Below are 16,750 nucleotides of genomic sequence, written 5' to 3' on the forward strand. Positions count from 1 at the left end.
CTACAACCTGCCAATGGCAGGTCACCTCCATTGCTGCAAAACACGACGGGGCTGAAAATCCCACCTGTTGCATTTTAAACATCTGGAAGTGTGTAATAATAAAGAAGGTTATTTATGTTTAAATTCACCAAAAAGCCTGCTGCTGGAATTTAATTTTACATTAGGAGAAATCACTCAATAGCAAGGTGATGCCTTGCACACAAATACCCTAATGACTGACTGGAAGGGACCACACAAATTCTGCCCGTAACACTCATGACAACTACTTGGATCACAAAGCTTCCCTCTCTAACCCAGAGTGGCTTTGCTCACAGATAGCTTCGTTGTTAATCCAGAGATGCCAGAATGTTGGGTAAAATGAGTGTCCTCCACGGAATCTATCGGTTGTATGTTTATTTTTCCATAAACTATCAAGTGCAATGGGATGAATGCAACTTGAACAGTGGTTGTTAGGAATACAAATCTTCCATCAAAAAGCTGGGAAACTTCAGTGAGAAGCAGTTCCAGGTACTGATTGATGCACGTTGTGAAGTGGCACTAGTTTTGTATCAGATTGGAAGCTCGTACTGTCTGCTCAATCGTCTGAAGCTGGAAAAACGATCAAGTGGGAGGTTATACTGCCGCACTGAGGGAATGGAAAAAATCTAAATAAAAGAATATTCTGCAGCAAATAATCATGATTCTCTTTTTAAAGGCATATAAGGAGTACCTTTTGTCTTTCGTTTGTTTGGAAAAGGAATTATAAGACTTTAATGATGTGAATATCTCATACAGGATCACTATAGATTGCTTAGTACCAGCACATACACATCTATCCATAAATATGTTAAATGCCCAGTACCTGGTACTCTTCACTGGTCCTGAGGGACCAGTGTGTATTATATCTGAAAGGATTTCCAATTGCCTTCAATCTGATTGTAGGTTTTGGCCATTACTGAATAGAATGTGTTAGTGTCTCCATAAACTTAATTTCAAACAGAGTACCTCAATCTGGAAAATACTGCGGGTTAAAAACGCGACTGAGAAGTGGAGATTTTATTCCTTTTTCTCATCTGCTGTTGATTTTATTCAATATTTTTCTAATTGCGTTGATGATGTCCTCCCAGATCTTTGCTGGTGATTTGTTGAATGTAGGGGTTAAAGTGGATTTCATTAAGGTAGAGTGTTCACCCCTATTGCGATTACATAATTTTAAATCCCACTGCCCCTCCTCCGATAATGTCTGAATTCCCTTGTGACATTTAATGGCGAACTCAGCTGATTCTTTTTGCCTTTTCTAATCTCAACATTGTCACAGTCTGTTTATGGAAGAGTTGTTAGGCACTAAGTCATATCCACATGAAATAGGCCAGAGAGGCTACATTCAATCATTGTGAATTGCTGTTGCTTACTTTTTGCACTGTCTTCAATAACACTGGGAAATTTGATTACAGATTTCTCTTTTCCAAACAATATCCTGAATGCTGTTATTACAAAGAGCCAGGATGAGACTGGGTAATGTTTGATACTGTTATTATAAATCCCGACCATATCGTACTCAGAAAAGGCAAAATTAGCTGTCAATGTTTCTTATAAAACTACAATGCACAATGACATTAGATAAATCACTTCAAAAACCTTTTTAAAATGTTTCTAACATTATTTTATGTTTGAGAGAAGCAAGGCCGTGAGGGGATGTCATCACTAGGATGAACTGGACATCAGAGGAGAGGCATTAAATGAAAATGGTGTAGTTGATCATGTCAAACACCGCAGATAATTCAAGAAAATGAGAAGGGAAAAGAATGTAAAAGCAGTATACCATTGAAACGGAGCAAGATTGCAGGACTCGGTGGTACAGAGGGTTCTTTGTGTCCTGGTACACGAGTTCCATCATAAGGTCAGAATTGGGGATGTTCGCTGATGACTGCACAATGTTCAGCACCATTTGCGACTCCTCAGACAATATAGCAGTCCGTGTCCAAATGCAACAAGACGTGGACAATATCCAGGCTTGGGTTGACAAGCAGCAAGTTACATTCCCATCACACAACAAGTGCCAGGCAATGACCATCTCCAAGGAGAGTGAATCTAAACATAGTCCCCTGACAGTCAATGGTATTGCTATCACAAATTCTCCCACTATCAACATCCTGGGAGTTACCATTGACCAGAAATTCACTGGACTAGTCATATAAATACTGTGGCTAAGAGCATGTCAGATCAGAGACCAGGAATCCTACGGTGAGTAACTCACTTCCTGACCCCTGAAAGCCTGTATATATTCTTCAAGGCACCAGTCAGAACTGTGATGGAATACCCTCCACTTGTCTGAATGGGTGCAGCTCTAACAATAATCGACACCATCCAGGACAATGCAGCCCACTTCCACAAACATCCACTCCTTCCACCACAAATGCACAGTAGCAGCAGTGTGTACCATCTACAAGATACACTGCAGGAACTCACCGATGCTCCCTGGGTAGTACCTTCCAAGCCCACAAACACTACCATCTAGACACACAAGGGCAACAGAAACATGGGAACATGTTTCCCTGGAAGTACCCCTCCAAGTCACTCACCATTCTCACTTGGAAATATATCGCTGTTCTTTCACTGTCGCTGGGTCAAAACCCAGGAATTCTCTCCCTATCTGCACTGTGCATGTACCTACTCTACATGGACTACAGCATTGCAAGAAGGAAGCTCACTACCACCTTCTTAAGGACATTTAGGGATGGCAAATGAACGTTGGCCTATCCAGCGATTCCGCTGGCATGAACGGCCAGAATATTCCGATAAATGTCTGCACCGCATGCAAGAATAAAAGCAGTCCAGAGAGAAATTTTTGTTTTGAAATCTCCAGGTAAATTAGTTTAAATGCAGTCAGTGAACTCTGAAAGGTTGTAAATTTAATTCACTTAAATCAGATCAAAAACAAAACTGTAAACGAGCGATCATTAACTTGTGTCGGTTTGAGGACAGCCCAGAGCAGGCTACATTACCGTGGAGAAGGGCGGAGCACACAAAGGTTCTCTACTTTTAATTTATCTTGGCTTTTACGTGAAAGAATTTTTAATTGCAGCTTGGAATTGGTGTTTGCAATTTGCAGCTCACAGAAGGAAATGAGAGTACGATAGACCTTTACTGTAACAGAGTAAAATATTGGAAGGCAGGTGAGGCTTAAGCTTAGATCGGATTTTGACAGAGAACAGAAGTTGGAAAATTGCCTAGTTTGAAGATTGTGCGAGAATCTACAGTGGGCCACATGGCTTAGTGCAAAACATAAGATTTTGATGATATTATATTTTTGTATAAATTTAGAGTACCCAATTATTTTTTTTACAATTAAAGGGCAATTTAGCATGGCCAATCCACCTACCCTGCCCACCTTTGGGTTGTGTGGGCGAGACCTGCGTAGATGCAGGGAGACGCAGCGAAAACTCCACACGGACAGTGACCCGGGGCCGGGATTGAACCCGGGTTCCTCAGCGCCGTGAGGCAGCAGTGCTAACCACTGCGCCAGCGTGCCACCCCCTAAGATTTTGATAATATTACTCATTTTGGAGGTCTGTGGATTTTATTCTTTAACCACTTTTAAAATTAAATAATTCAGTTTTAATTTCTGTTAGCGAGACAATGGGTAGTAGAGGTAGTTGGAATACTCACTTTACAAAGTGACAGCTGTTGCTTGCGAGAACCTATACTTCATGTTTTACAACTTTTCAGTTACTTGAGAGTCTGGATTCAGCAGCTCTACTTTGTAATTAACAATGTTCTTATCACTTTGAAGAAATACTTAGAAAGATGTGTGAACTTAGGATGACACTTTTATCCTCACACAAAAGCCATACCTTGATTCGATTGATTCACTAGATTTGTAGGGCAGAACATTTGCATTAGGAGGAAAACTTTTCTTTCTGTTGTGACATTTCAGTAGAAAGTGTTGTTAACATTTATTCTTAATGGTTTTAATAACTACTGGGCCTTGGGTTAAAATATCTTGATATTGTTTTCAACTGTTCAGTATCTAAATGAAATGTATTGGTTGTTTGCAATGGAATGTAAATTCTGGTATCCCAGGGGAAAAAGGGTGTTTTTAGTCGATATGACTCTAGTTGCAGAGGTGGGGTGGTGTGGGGTGACATGTGATAACTTGCATCCAAAGCCAATGGAAGAGATGAGTTTGGGCTATTTCCAAATAAAGGACTCTGGAATAATGAGAAGTGAGGATAAAAGTTAGAGAATTGGAACAACGTCACCGTTGGTGGATGTATGCGAGGAATTTTGGGAACTTGAGGAATACGGGGCTTCCATGATATCTTGACTGTTTCCTGTTAAGTATATGTAAATCTTGCTTAATAAATTCTACATGATTCATAAATACCAGTTATTCAAGTGAGGACCCTAGTGCCAGAAATTAAGAATTCAGAATTGAGAGATTTTAATTAGAAGGGTTTTATACCTTGCAAACCTAAAATCCTACAAAGAGTAATCATTGATTTCGAAAGGCCACAATGTAGTATTGCATATATGGAGTAAGCGATCAATAGAGCTCTAGATAGTAAAGATATCCAGGGATATGGGAATAATGCAGGAAAATGGTACTGAGGTAGACCAGCCATGATCTAATTGACTGGTAGAGCAGGCTTGAGGGGGGGGGGCAAAGAAATTTTATATGCAATCAAGGTTTGTTCAGTTTAAAAAGAGTGAAAGCTTGTAATAATAATAATCTTTATTATTGTCACAACTAGGCTTACATTAACGCTTCAATGAGGTTACTGTGAAAATCCCCTCGTCGCCACACTCCGGTGCCTGTTTGGGTACACAGAGGGAGAATTCAGAATGTCCAATTTACCTAACAGCACGTCTTTCGGGGCTTGTGGTAGGAAACCTGGAGAAAGCCCACGCAGACACGGAGAGAATGTGCAGACTCCGCATAGACAGTGACCCAAGCGGGAATCGAACCTGGGACCCTGGAGGTGTAGTTCCATGAGTGAAAACAACAAAACAAGGTGTTTGGATTTCTATTTAAATGCCAACAGTCCCTAACTGGATTGTAACACAGTAAAATGATAACTCCAATGAGAACAGAATAAAATTAATGAATTCGAACCTGAAAATTGGTTGCCATTCAACGAAAAGCAATTTTACTAAAGGTTACACTGACCCCTCGAGCATTGATGATCTTTTCAAACTTAAAAATAAAGCAAAAAAAAAAATCTGATGCTAAACAGATCTTTGATCTGCAGGGTGCCGGATATGCTAAAGCAAAATAATTATCTATTAAACTGCAACACTGGCCAGATATCAAGATGCCTCTGTTAGCATAGTTAAAGAATTTCTACAAATAATTATTGCAGACTGAGCAGTTGAGGCTATTTTTGAAAAAGGACATAATTGCCTGGCCATGATGCAGTTAAACCAGGAGGACTGCATGGAGGTGTCAAAATAGAGACAAATTAATATTACCAGACACATTAATCATTAGTCCAACATAATGAAATTACACCAGGCCCTACGGTAACATTTGGAATGGTTATCTTTACTTGGCTAGACCATATAATTTTTTCTGTACGTCAGCTTTCACATTTATCATTCCATGCATTTCCAAGCATACAGGAGGAACAAATGAGTGACACGAGGCTTTCAAATCTCAGGTGGCTGAGAACAACTTATTAGGTTCAGAAAATGATTGTCAATTCACTGCTGCAAAGAGCAATTCCTTAAAGTGCTTTTTGTTCTACCATTTAAGCAAGAGAAAAATTCGGTTGATTTTAATCTTCCAAGTGCACAATATATTCTTAAATGCAGAGCAAAATCAACACACCTCCAGATTTTAAAACCTTTCACACATTTATGTTGCTGCAATAAAGTTACATCGACTGATTTTGAAATACCACAAATGATAGAACATCGAAACTCAAGACATTACAGTATGTTTACATGCTAATCTGAAAATGCAGAGATGAGTAATTGAATTCCACCATGATATCCTCTGGCTCGGAAATTAATAAATAGATGACGTTAAGAGGGGGGGGGGGGGGGGGGGGGGGGGGGGTAGAGCTGGGGCTCTATTTTCACAGAGGAGATCTAAAGACATGGGAGACAGGTGTGCAAAGGCAACCGTGTACCGTAATCGAAGAATAGTCCTTGCAACAAGGGTTTCAATTTCGGCTAGGAAGAGGATTGCCAATTTCAGCTCATTTTTATCTTCTGAGGCATTGTGGCTGAATCAAAGGAACTATTAGCAATGCTTAATACATGTTACAGAACATGAAAAATTGAAGTAGGCCATGCGGCCCTTCATATTTGCTCTGCTGTTCAATAAGTTTGTGGCTGATCATCGAACTCAATGACACCTTGCTGCGTCATCCCCATATCACTAAATCTGTTTAGTATCCTAAAAACTATTGACCATCCTCAACTATTGAGCATCCACAGGTATCTGAAGTGCCTGATCAAAGATTTAGTCCACAGCATTCACTTCTAGTTAAACAACAGAAGTTTACACTGCAGGAGGAGGTCAATCAAGTCATCATTTCAAAACAAATTGCACTACATCTTTCCTTTCCAATGGCTGTTTCCCATTAAAGTTGAGCTCTGCTGTGACAAAGCATTCCATACTCCATATAAATAGATTTCTCTTAATCTCACTAATAATTTTAAATTGATGATCCCGTGTCACCAACCCCAAAGGAAATAGTCTTTCCCTTTTTGCTCTATTAAAATTCTTTAATAAATCTGTTCCTTTTCCTTGCTCTCATGGAAAGCGTGCTGTATCTCAAATCTTACATCAGGCTTATTGTTTTCAAACCTTGGCATCATTTTGGTTAATCGATGCCGAACTCTCTCCATGGCTTTTGTAGAGCCCGAACGGGAGAGACAGCTCATCAGAAGGCTCCGAACACAAGGTAGGGTAGAACTGAATGACTGGTTTGTTACGGTATACACAAAATAATGGAACTACTACTCCTCTCCCCAAAGGGCCACCCTCCCTGACCTGCACCCAGGTCAGGGTTTTCATACAGAATAGGATCCCGCTCCCAATTACCAGAGAGAGTTCATACTCAGCTGTGCAAGGGGGAAATTGAATGGAGCACAGTCCTTGGCCCGCAAGGGGGTCATAACACTTCCCCTCCCCTCAGTTCCGAAAAACGTCCATGTCTACAGGTTGAGGCCCTATTCGTTTGGGGAGTGGACGGCGGTCTGGCATTGACGGGGCAAGTCCAGGTGGTGTGTAACACACTGGTGACCGACACAGTCGGGCGGAGAGTCGAGGTGGGGCCGGCAATGGTGCCAGTGTTCAAGGTGATTGGATGGCTGCGGTGGGCTGTAGCCTTCTGATGAGATGTCATTTCCTGAGCTTTGATGGGCAGAGGAGACAGTGACTGGCGACCTAGGCGACGATGGGGACAGTGGGCGGTCCTGGACTGGCGTATCCAGAGTCTGTTCTGGAGGCTCCTGCATTTGGCAGCGAATGTGGCTGGCCTGTGTCTGGAACGAATAGGAAAATGGACCATTGGCCCGGAGTACCACGCCCGGGACCCATGTGGTGCTCGCGCCAAAATTCCACATGTATACAGTGCCCCCAGTTGAACTCCCAACCTGCAAGCATCGACGTCTCGGAGCTGTCTGTCACTGGCGGATTCGAGCACTGATGTCCGGGATGACCAGGCTGAGGTGGGTCGGGGGCAGATATCCCATCAGCAACTCTGTTAGTGCCACACCCGTGGTGGCATGAGGATCCATTCAGTAACTGAATAGAAAACATGTCAGTCGTGTCTCCCAAGACCCCGAGGTCAGTTTCACCATTGCCCTTCTCAAAGTTTGGACGCTGCTTGATCAAACCATTGGAGGCTGGGTGATTCGTGGTGGTCCGTACATACCGAATTCCGTTCGAGGACATGAACGCTTCAAAATCCTTGCTGGTGAACGCCTAACTACTGTTGTCTTTGGGTCTTCGATTGGGTGCCTGCCATCAATAGGAATGTTGTCCCTTGAAATAGGCCTGCGAAGTCTATGTGGACACGGGACCACGGTTTTCCCGGCCTTTCTCAAGAGTACATTGGTGCAGTGGAGGGGCCTGCTGGCTCTCCTGGTGCGGACCACATCGCTGGGCCATTTTCTCGATTTCGGAGTCTATCCCAGGCCACCAGGCATAGCTAAGGGCAAGCATCTTCATCTTGATACCCACGGGTGCCCATTGTGGAGGTCATGTAACAAGAGTGCCTAACCGTGTTCTGCAGGAACGATCCTTGTCACCCACAATAAGACGGCGTCCTTTACCACTCCGCTCCGAGAGGTTGGTCGTATAGGTCCGCAGATCGTCGGGTAAAGCTCTGAGCTGGTCCCCGTATTGGACCATGTGCCAGACCCTCAACAACTGTGGGTCCGTCTGGGTCCATTCTTTTACATGAGCCACCGTAAGGAATCGATGAAGTGGAGGGGCCTCTACTACTTCTGCCGCCGAGGAGGGAGCCAGCGGTCTTGTGGAGAGGGGCACGCAGCTCAATGGGTCAGCATGTGCGATCCACAAGCCCGAGCACTGATGCTATGCTACGAGGAGTAATGCCTATCGCTGGACCCTGGCAGACACAATCGGGGGAATCACTCAATCCTCCTTGAATAGCCCAAAAGATTTGTGGCCGTATAGATCGTAAATGCATAGCCATAGACATACCAGTGGAACTGCTGGTGCGCAGCACAGTGGTTAGCACTGTTGCTTCACAGCGCCAGGGTCCCAAGTTTGATTCCCACTTGGGTCACTATCTGTGCAGAGTCCGCACGTTCTCCCCATGCCTGTGTATCTTTCCTCCAGGAGCTCCGGCTTCCTTCCACAAGTCCTGAATGATGTGCTGTTAGGTAATTTGGACATTCCGAATTCTCCCTCAGTGTACCCGAACAGGCGCTGGAATGTGGCGACTAGGGGCTTTTCACAGTAACTTCATTGCAGTGTTAATGTAAGCCTACTTGTGACAATACTAAAGATTATTAACTTCCTTACGCCAAATACAACAGCCAGGTCCTCCTTCTCAATTTGGTCATAGTTCCGTTCGGCATCGGCCAGTATGCACGACATGAAAGCTTTCGTCGCTCTGACCCATCGGGCATCCGGTGTGCGAGAACAGCTCCTACGCCGTAAGGGGAAAGTGTCGCTTGTCAGGAGAAGTGGTTTCTCTGGGTCTGAAGTGCTTCTCGGAGGACTAGTGTCTTTTTACTTCTTGGGATGCCTTCTGGTGTTGCGGGGTTCCATTCCCAGTGGTGTCCTTTTTTTTTTAAACTATTTGTGGAGTGGTCTAAGCAGCATGGCCAAGTTGGGGATGAATTTCCAATAGTAGTTGATAAGTCCTAAAAAGGAACGGAGTTCAGTTGGGCCTTTAGGGATTGGAGCTTGCTGGATGGCCTGCACCTCGTCTTCCACCGGGTGACGCCCCCTCCCGTCGACCCATTACCCTAAATAGGTGACCTCGGGTATACGAGAAACACACCTCCCTGCAGTGGTCGAGGCCGGCCTAATCAAAACAACGGAAGACTTTGGCTAGGTTCACCTAATGTTCTTATTCAGAGATCCCGGTGCAGAATGCATCATCCAAGTATATGGCCACCCAGGATGCTTACCACCACTCATTGGAATAAAAAAAATCGCACAGGCCTCGAAAGGCAGTCGGGTGTATTCATGCAACCCTCAAGTGGGTGTTTACAGTCACGTACTTCCAGAGTCCGGACCCAAGACCAGCTGTAAGTACGCGTGGCTCATGCCAAGCATCGTGAATGTTGTCCCACTTCTTAGTTTTGTGTACAAGTCCTCAATGTGCAGGACTGGGTAACCACTGGCCCAGCCCAAACCGGCTAAATGGAAGGGGCGGGTGATGCCAGAGGTCTTCCAAACAATCCAGCTCTGCGTCGGCCTTGGGCCCCAGCACGTACGGCATTGGGCAGACGTGGAAATAACGGGGTTGAGTGACCTCGTCCACACTGATGCTGTGCCTGCATTGTTCCGAGGCCTTCTGCGAAAACACTTGAAAAATTTGCCAACACTCCTTCTGGGCCATGGGGTACTTGCGACAGACGCGTTGCCAGTCCAATTTTAAGTGGCATAGCCAATCGCGGCCCAGTAAGCTAGGTCCTCCATCGCGGGCTACCACACAAGGGTAAACATGCCGACTGGTCGCCGAATGCCACGGTCACGTGGGTGGTTCCCTCAATGGCCAAAGGCTCTCCAATGTACGTCGGCAATCAGGCATCCATGTCCTGAATTTCCATGATCTGGAGACTGGACTTGATCATGTCGGGCAGCTGATCACAGACTGCTGCTTCGGTATCGGGCTCCATTTCAATGGGGTGTCTATTCACTTTTAATGCAATCGGGACGGGTGCGGCCCTGGGGGCCTTAATGCAGTGTAACTGCTGGTACTCTTCTTCCTGGTCTGCCACATAGTATGCTCGGTCTATAGGGGATGGTAACGCCTGGGATTTTGGCGGGGAATGGGGTCTTCCTGGGCTTGTCCTGCATCCTGGCCCTGGTCACGGCATCCAGCCCATGACCTGCGGCCGCCATCGTGGTGTTCCATTTCATAGAATTTCATAGAATTTACAGTGCAGAAGAATGCCATTCAGCCCATCGAGTCTGCACCGGCTCTTGGAAAGAGCACCCTACCCAAGGTCAACACCTCCATCCTATCCCCATAACCCAGTAACCCCACCCACACTAAGGGCAATTTTGCTCACTAAGGGCAATTTATCATGGCCAATCCACCTAACCGGCACATCTTTGGACTGTGGGAGGAAACCGGAGCACCCGGAGGAAACCCACGCACTCACGGGGAGGATGTGCAGACTCGCACAGACAGTGACCCAAGTCGGAATTGAACCTGGGACCCTGGAGCTGTGAAGTGATTGTGCTATCCACAATGATACCATTTCGGGATATTCTTCCCGGTTGCGGCCAGATGTGCCCTAGCTACTGCCTTGGGTCCTGCGGTCGGTCCCACTTCGCGGAAGCTCGCATCATTTGGGCCAGGAGCAGTTGGTCGGTGGTCGTTCCGGCGACTGTGGTTCAGGACCGACAAGCCCTGCAACTCTTCTGCGCACTCGGGTACAGTCAGCCTCCGTAAGGCGTGTTCTTTGGGTATCAGAGTCTCGGAGCTCACAGGCGAAACTATCCCGTAAGGATTCGGACAGTGCAGACCCAAACTCACATGAGGCGGCGAGCATCCTTAAGCATGACAGAAATTCGCTATTCGATTCTCTTTGGGCCTGTGAAGCCGTGTGAAAACGGAACCAGCGGATCATTATCGGAGATCAACCAGGGCCATCAACGTGGTGAAAGGCTGGAATCTGGTCTGTACGGGTGTGTGAGGCTCTTGATGAGCGCCTTGGTGGATCCCCCGACTGCCGACAGCAGATTAACGGCCTGTCGTTCAGCTCCAATGATCCCATTTGACCGGAAAAAAATATTCCACCTGCTCTAAGTATTGGGTCCAGTCATTGGTACCCGCATCAAATTGGTCGAATTTGCTGATGTGCGGCATCTCACTGTTCAGAGTGGAGGAGTCTGTGGGCCTGAACGAAAGGGGTCAGCGGTATAACTCATTGCGTCTGTGGCAGCTCCCTCGTCGCCACTGTGGAACCCGAACACGAGAGACAACAGGAACACACGGTAGAGTAGAAATGAGCGAATGCTTTATGACGGTGTTCTCAAAATAACAAAACTGCTACTCCTCCCCCCCTCAAAGGACCATCCTCCCTGACCTGCACCCAGGTCAGGGTTTTTATACTCAGTAGTTTCCCCTTGTTACTGGGGGCAGTTCATAATGAGCTGAGGGGGAAATCGATTGGCGCACAGTCCTTGGCCCCCAAGGGGGTCATAACAATTTTAATAGCCATTCTATAATAAAAATATACGTTGCAGTTTCTAATATCTTGTATGCTGGCTTGCAATCTGTGCCTTCATCCTGTCAATATATTCAATCTCTAATAAAATGTAAAGTTTGAATCAGGCCATGAACTTCACTGTTATTGACGTTAACTTGCCCACTTTGATATATATTGATGCCATCAGAACTAAAGTGACCAATGAAACTTGTACTTTAGTCGTTCAATAGATATAATTTAGCTTCTACCACTGGTCACTAAAGGAGTTATGTTATTTGGAACATTGACCTAACTCAACTGTGATAATGAATTACTTCATAAAAAGTGTCATTAACCATCTTTTATCTAATTTGACAATGTATTCTATTGATTTCTGACAATATTAAACCTCCATCGATATTAAGTACTATAATATTTTCTTGCTCACAAAATTGATCTCAACTATTTATTTCAACTACTTACTGAGTTATTTATTAAGAACAAGCATCTTTGCACTGGGAAAGAATACAAATTCCATTTTGATGGTCGGCAATATCATAAGGGGGAGTTTGAGTTGTTTAGATCTTCCAACTGGGGAGATTAAAGCAGTTTCCCTCCATGGCGTCATTCATTCCACATTTGGCCCCCACACTGCTGACATCTTAACCCCAGAGTGCTGACATCAGGAACCCCACAGTGCTGACATCTTGTCCCCAAAACATTAGTTTCAGAATGGAAGACTGATACTTCCACTGGGTAGTAAGTCTTGAAGCACAAAAGAGGCCCTTCAGCCTATCGTATCTGTGCCAGCCATCAAGCACTTATCTATTCTGATGAGTGAATAAAAAAGCATGGGGGCGATTCTCCGCACTCACGACGGTGCGGAGAATAGCGGGGGTCGTAAATTTTTACGGCCACGCTAGTCTGACGCCCTCCCGCTAATCTCCCCCCCCCCACGCCCGCCTCCCGACACGAATCGCTGCCCGCCATTTTTTTACGGCGAGCAGCGATTCTCAGCTGGCCGATGGGCCGAAGTCCAAGCCCTTTACGACCGTTTTTAGGAACGTCAAACACACCTGGTCTGACCGTTCGTAAAAACGGGCGTAAAGTTGGGATCGTGGGAACCATGGTACCGATTGGCACGGCAGTACCACGGCCGTGCCAAGGGTGCCATGGGCCCGCGATCGGTGGGCACCGATCGCGGGCAGCGGGTACTTACCCCGCGCACTCTTTGTCCTTCCGCCGCCCCGCTGTATCCATTCGCGGGGCGGCTGAGGGGCATCCCGGCCCGTGGAGTCTTCCAATCCGTGCATGCGCGGCTGACGTCATGTGACGCATCAGCCGTCGCAAACTCTGTCAAGTGGGCTTAACGAAATGCTGGAGTTCACGGCCGCGACATGCTAGCCCCGACCGGGGACCAGAATCGGTTCCCGGTCGGGGGGGCGGAGGCTGGCGTCAAACCCGCCCGTTTTTGACGCCAGCCTCACGATTTCTCCAGGTTTCGGAGAATCACGCCCACTATATCCTGTTACTTTTAAAAAGCTGAACATTGCTAGTGTGTACCGCAGTACAATATTTCAAGATCATTTCATTTCAAACATTTCAAACAAAATGTCCACACAAATCTAAATTACTAGGGCAGCATGGTGACACAGTGGTTAGCACTGCTGCCTCATGCCGCCGAGGTCCCAGGTTCGATCCCGGCTCTGGGTCGCTGTCCGTGTGAAGTTTGCACATTCTCCCCATGTCTGCATGGGTTTCACCCCCACAACCCAAAGATGTGCAGGGTAGGTGGATTGGCCATGCTAAATTGCCCCTTAATTGGAAAAAATGAATTGGGTACTCTAACTTTATTTTTTTTTTAAATCTAAATTACTTTTAAGAGCAGGTCACATTAGTCTAAGAAACTTTACAAATTTCTCATTAGATTGAATAAAACTGTTTAACCCTGTTTTTAAGTGACCGTGTGGGTAAAACCAACTACATCAAAGATATATTTTACTCTCCTCATTAACAAAATCTGAATTGCAGAATACTGAGACAACACAGTGACATCAATTTTTTAAATTATTTCACATATTGCTCAACAAAGGATAACAGAGCAACTCCGCAAATTGTTACATTTTGTGACTTCCATTACCTCAAAACAAACAAATATAAAGTACCTGTACTAACACCCATGAAATCAGGACAGCAGCCCAAGGATTTCCACCTCGTGAAGTTTTCTTAGCAGGCATGAGAAGTTTTCCTAAATTAATCAAAATACTCCTGTGAGCAGAATAACCAAATTAAGGACTACTATTAATTCTCATACTTAAATTTGCTTTCTCAAATCAGGCTTTAAATAAGGCACATCAAGAAATAAACAATAAATGACAATGCAGCAGATAAATGAGTACATCACAGTTCACAATCCCCATCTTCAAACTGAATTAATTGAACATATCCCACAATTGCAGCTTTCTTTATAACTGCAAGGACTTAATGCATAATAACAGTGTTAAACAGAGACAAGGATGCTGCAATTTCATCATGGAATAGTTAGCCTATAAGCACATTCATCTGATTCCTATTCCAATGCCTCCCGGTGTTTCTGCCCAAGTCGTTTTTTTTCCAAGAGGTGGTCCGGCTTATTACTGAATTTATCTGGGCGAGAAAGGTCCCGAGGATTCGAAAGGAGGTGCTCCAGAGGGGGAGACAGGCAGAGGGCCTGGTGCTGCCAAATTTGTAATATTATTATTGGGCAGCTCATGCGGAGAAGGTGCTGGGACTTGGGGGCACTCTGGGTACAGATGGAATTGGAGTCAGTTAGGGAGACGAGATTGGTAGCAGCAGCACTTCCGGTGGCACAGTCAAAATATTCAACAAATCCAGTGGTGGTGGTGGCCACACTAAATCTGGAGGCAGCTCCACCAACATTTCGAATTGAGGCAGCCTCACAGTTGCCCCCCATTTATACCAATCATCTATTTGAGCTGGCGAGGCTGAATGCCACATTTAGCGCATGGAGGGAAAGCGGGTTAGAGAAGGTGGGTGCTCTTGGAGGGGCGGTTCACCAGTTTGGAGAAGCTAAAGGAAAAGTATCGGTTCAGGGACGCGAACAGTTTCAGGTACCTCCAGGTGTGGAACTGGTTTAAATGGTTGTTGGCGACACAAGGGCGCATCTTGTTGGGCTGGAGATTGGTGACTGTTTATTCATAGAATTTACAAGGCAGAAGGAGGCCATTCGGCCCATCGAGTCTGCACCGTTTATAGTATACTTTAAAGAATTGGTCACTGCTAGATGTTGCAAGGGGGAGGGGAGGGAGGTTTATTTGTTGTTGGGGTGGTAGTATTTTGTAAAAAAAAAAAGTTTGTCTTTTGTCATCTTTCATAGGAAATGTTTAAAAAATTCAATAGAAATCATTTCCAAGAAAAAAAGCACATTCATCTGAAATTTCTAGTTTTAGATTTTTGAAATAAAGTGACGGGGAGGAGGCAGGTTGCTAAATAGAAAATAAAGGAGTTTAAATAAAACAAAACAAACTTTTCCATGACAGAATTTCAGGGCTGACAATTACAAAGGAATAGTTTAGGTTAGAAGTTCAGATGATACTGCGACAGAAATCTCTCTCATGTTAAATGCGCTCAGAATGCACAGATTCCTAGATTCAAGATGGATTCTGTTTGCTCGAGTTATGCTGAGAAGTTATTGAGGGATTCAATTCAGTTCAATCATGTGGATTCTGAAATCACACGGGGTTGCAAATGGGTTAAATTGGTTAAACTGACTAAAATCTTTTGAGGGAAAAATATCTTGCAGAAATAGCAGCTTTTACTGGATTAATTTCGTAAAGTAATTTTCACAATGTTTTTCCACTCTCCAATTTAGAAACATTACTGGAAATGTTAAAAGCATTTTTGAAAGCTACATAGTTATTTATTATCAGTGATTAAACCACTAGCTGCAAGAGGAAACCGTCAGTGTGAAGCTAAAAGCTAATGAACAATATACAGAATAGGTTACAGTGCAAATAATCATTGTTAATGACTGGAATTAGAATCAAAAGTAATCACAGCTGGTCCAGAATCTCACTGCAGGTGCTGAGGAAGGTAATATGTCTTCATATGTAAGGCGTTAATGAAACATATATTTCATTGCAGGCAAGGAAAAAAAAGTCCTTATTCGGGGCTTCCATCTTTTCCATTACCTCACAAATGATTTAACTTTGATACTACCTGTGTGTTTGGCAACACAAAAAGGTTCACATTTACCACAATTCTTAGCATGCAATTTGTAAATGATAATTGAGATGATCGAAGAGTAGTAATCACCTCCCTCTCCTGTGTTTTCAGCATCATAATTCAGAGCTGACCATATTCATTTCAAACACCATAAAAAGTCTCAGGCAATTTGTAAGTGATGTTCAATCTGTTGAAATGCTTGTGTGGTTGAAAAAAAAAGCAATTTAATGACCAGTGAACAATTTCACAGGAACAGGATAATGAAGATGCAGCTGTTATTTTTCTTGCATTGCCAGCTTATATAAACTGCATCCAAAATAATTAGAGTTGGAGTTTGATTGAAACAAATAACTGGAATTGTTCAAATAGACTTGGGGAGGAGAATTCAAAGAAAGAGAAAACTGTGAAAACCTCCAGGACCATGAATAATTATGCAGGCGTGCAAAAAATGGTAAAGAAAAAAAATTCACATGGCGAACGTGTGTCTTTCTCAAATCATTTGCCATGATGTCAACAGTTGTTTCGGCCAGGCACACTGGTATTGCCGTTTGGGTGGAAAATTTAAATCTGCAAGGATGAAACCGTGGGGGGGGAGGGGGCGGGGGGGGGGGGGGGGGGGGGGGGGGGGTGGCTGGCTGCCCAGGGCTGGGAGAGTAGCGGACAGCGACTTGCTGACAGCTTTGTGGATTTG

The 16,750-nt window shown here is 44.6% G+C and overlaps 1 protein-coding gene across 1 annotated transcript in view; it reads right to left on the minus strand.

Annotated features, from left to right (window-relative positions):
- zgc:153039 (uncharacterized protein LOC767698 homolog) overlaps nucleotides 1-16,750 on the minus strand; it is a 120,368-nt gene that overhangs the window by 52,078 nt on the left and 51,540 nt on the right. The window contains exon 8 of the mRNA XM_038817199.1: nucleotides 14,001-14,100. Coding sequence (XP_038673127.1) covers nucleotides 14,001-14,100 — 100 coding nt within the window. The remainder of the gene's footprint in view (nucleotides 1-14,000; nucleotides 14,101-16,750) is intronic.

This window comes from Scyliorhinus canicula, chromosome 13, assembly GCF_902713615.1.
Source record: "Scyliorhinus canicula chromosome 13, sScyCan1.1, whole genome shotgun sequence".
NCBI lineage: Eukaryota > Metazoa > Chordata > Chondrichthyes > Carcharhiniformes > Scyliorhinidae > Scyliorhinus > Scyliorhinus canicula.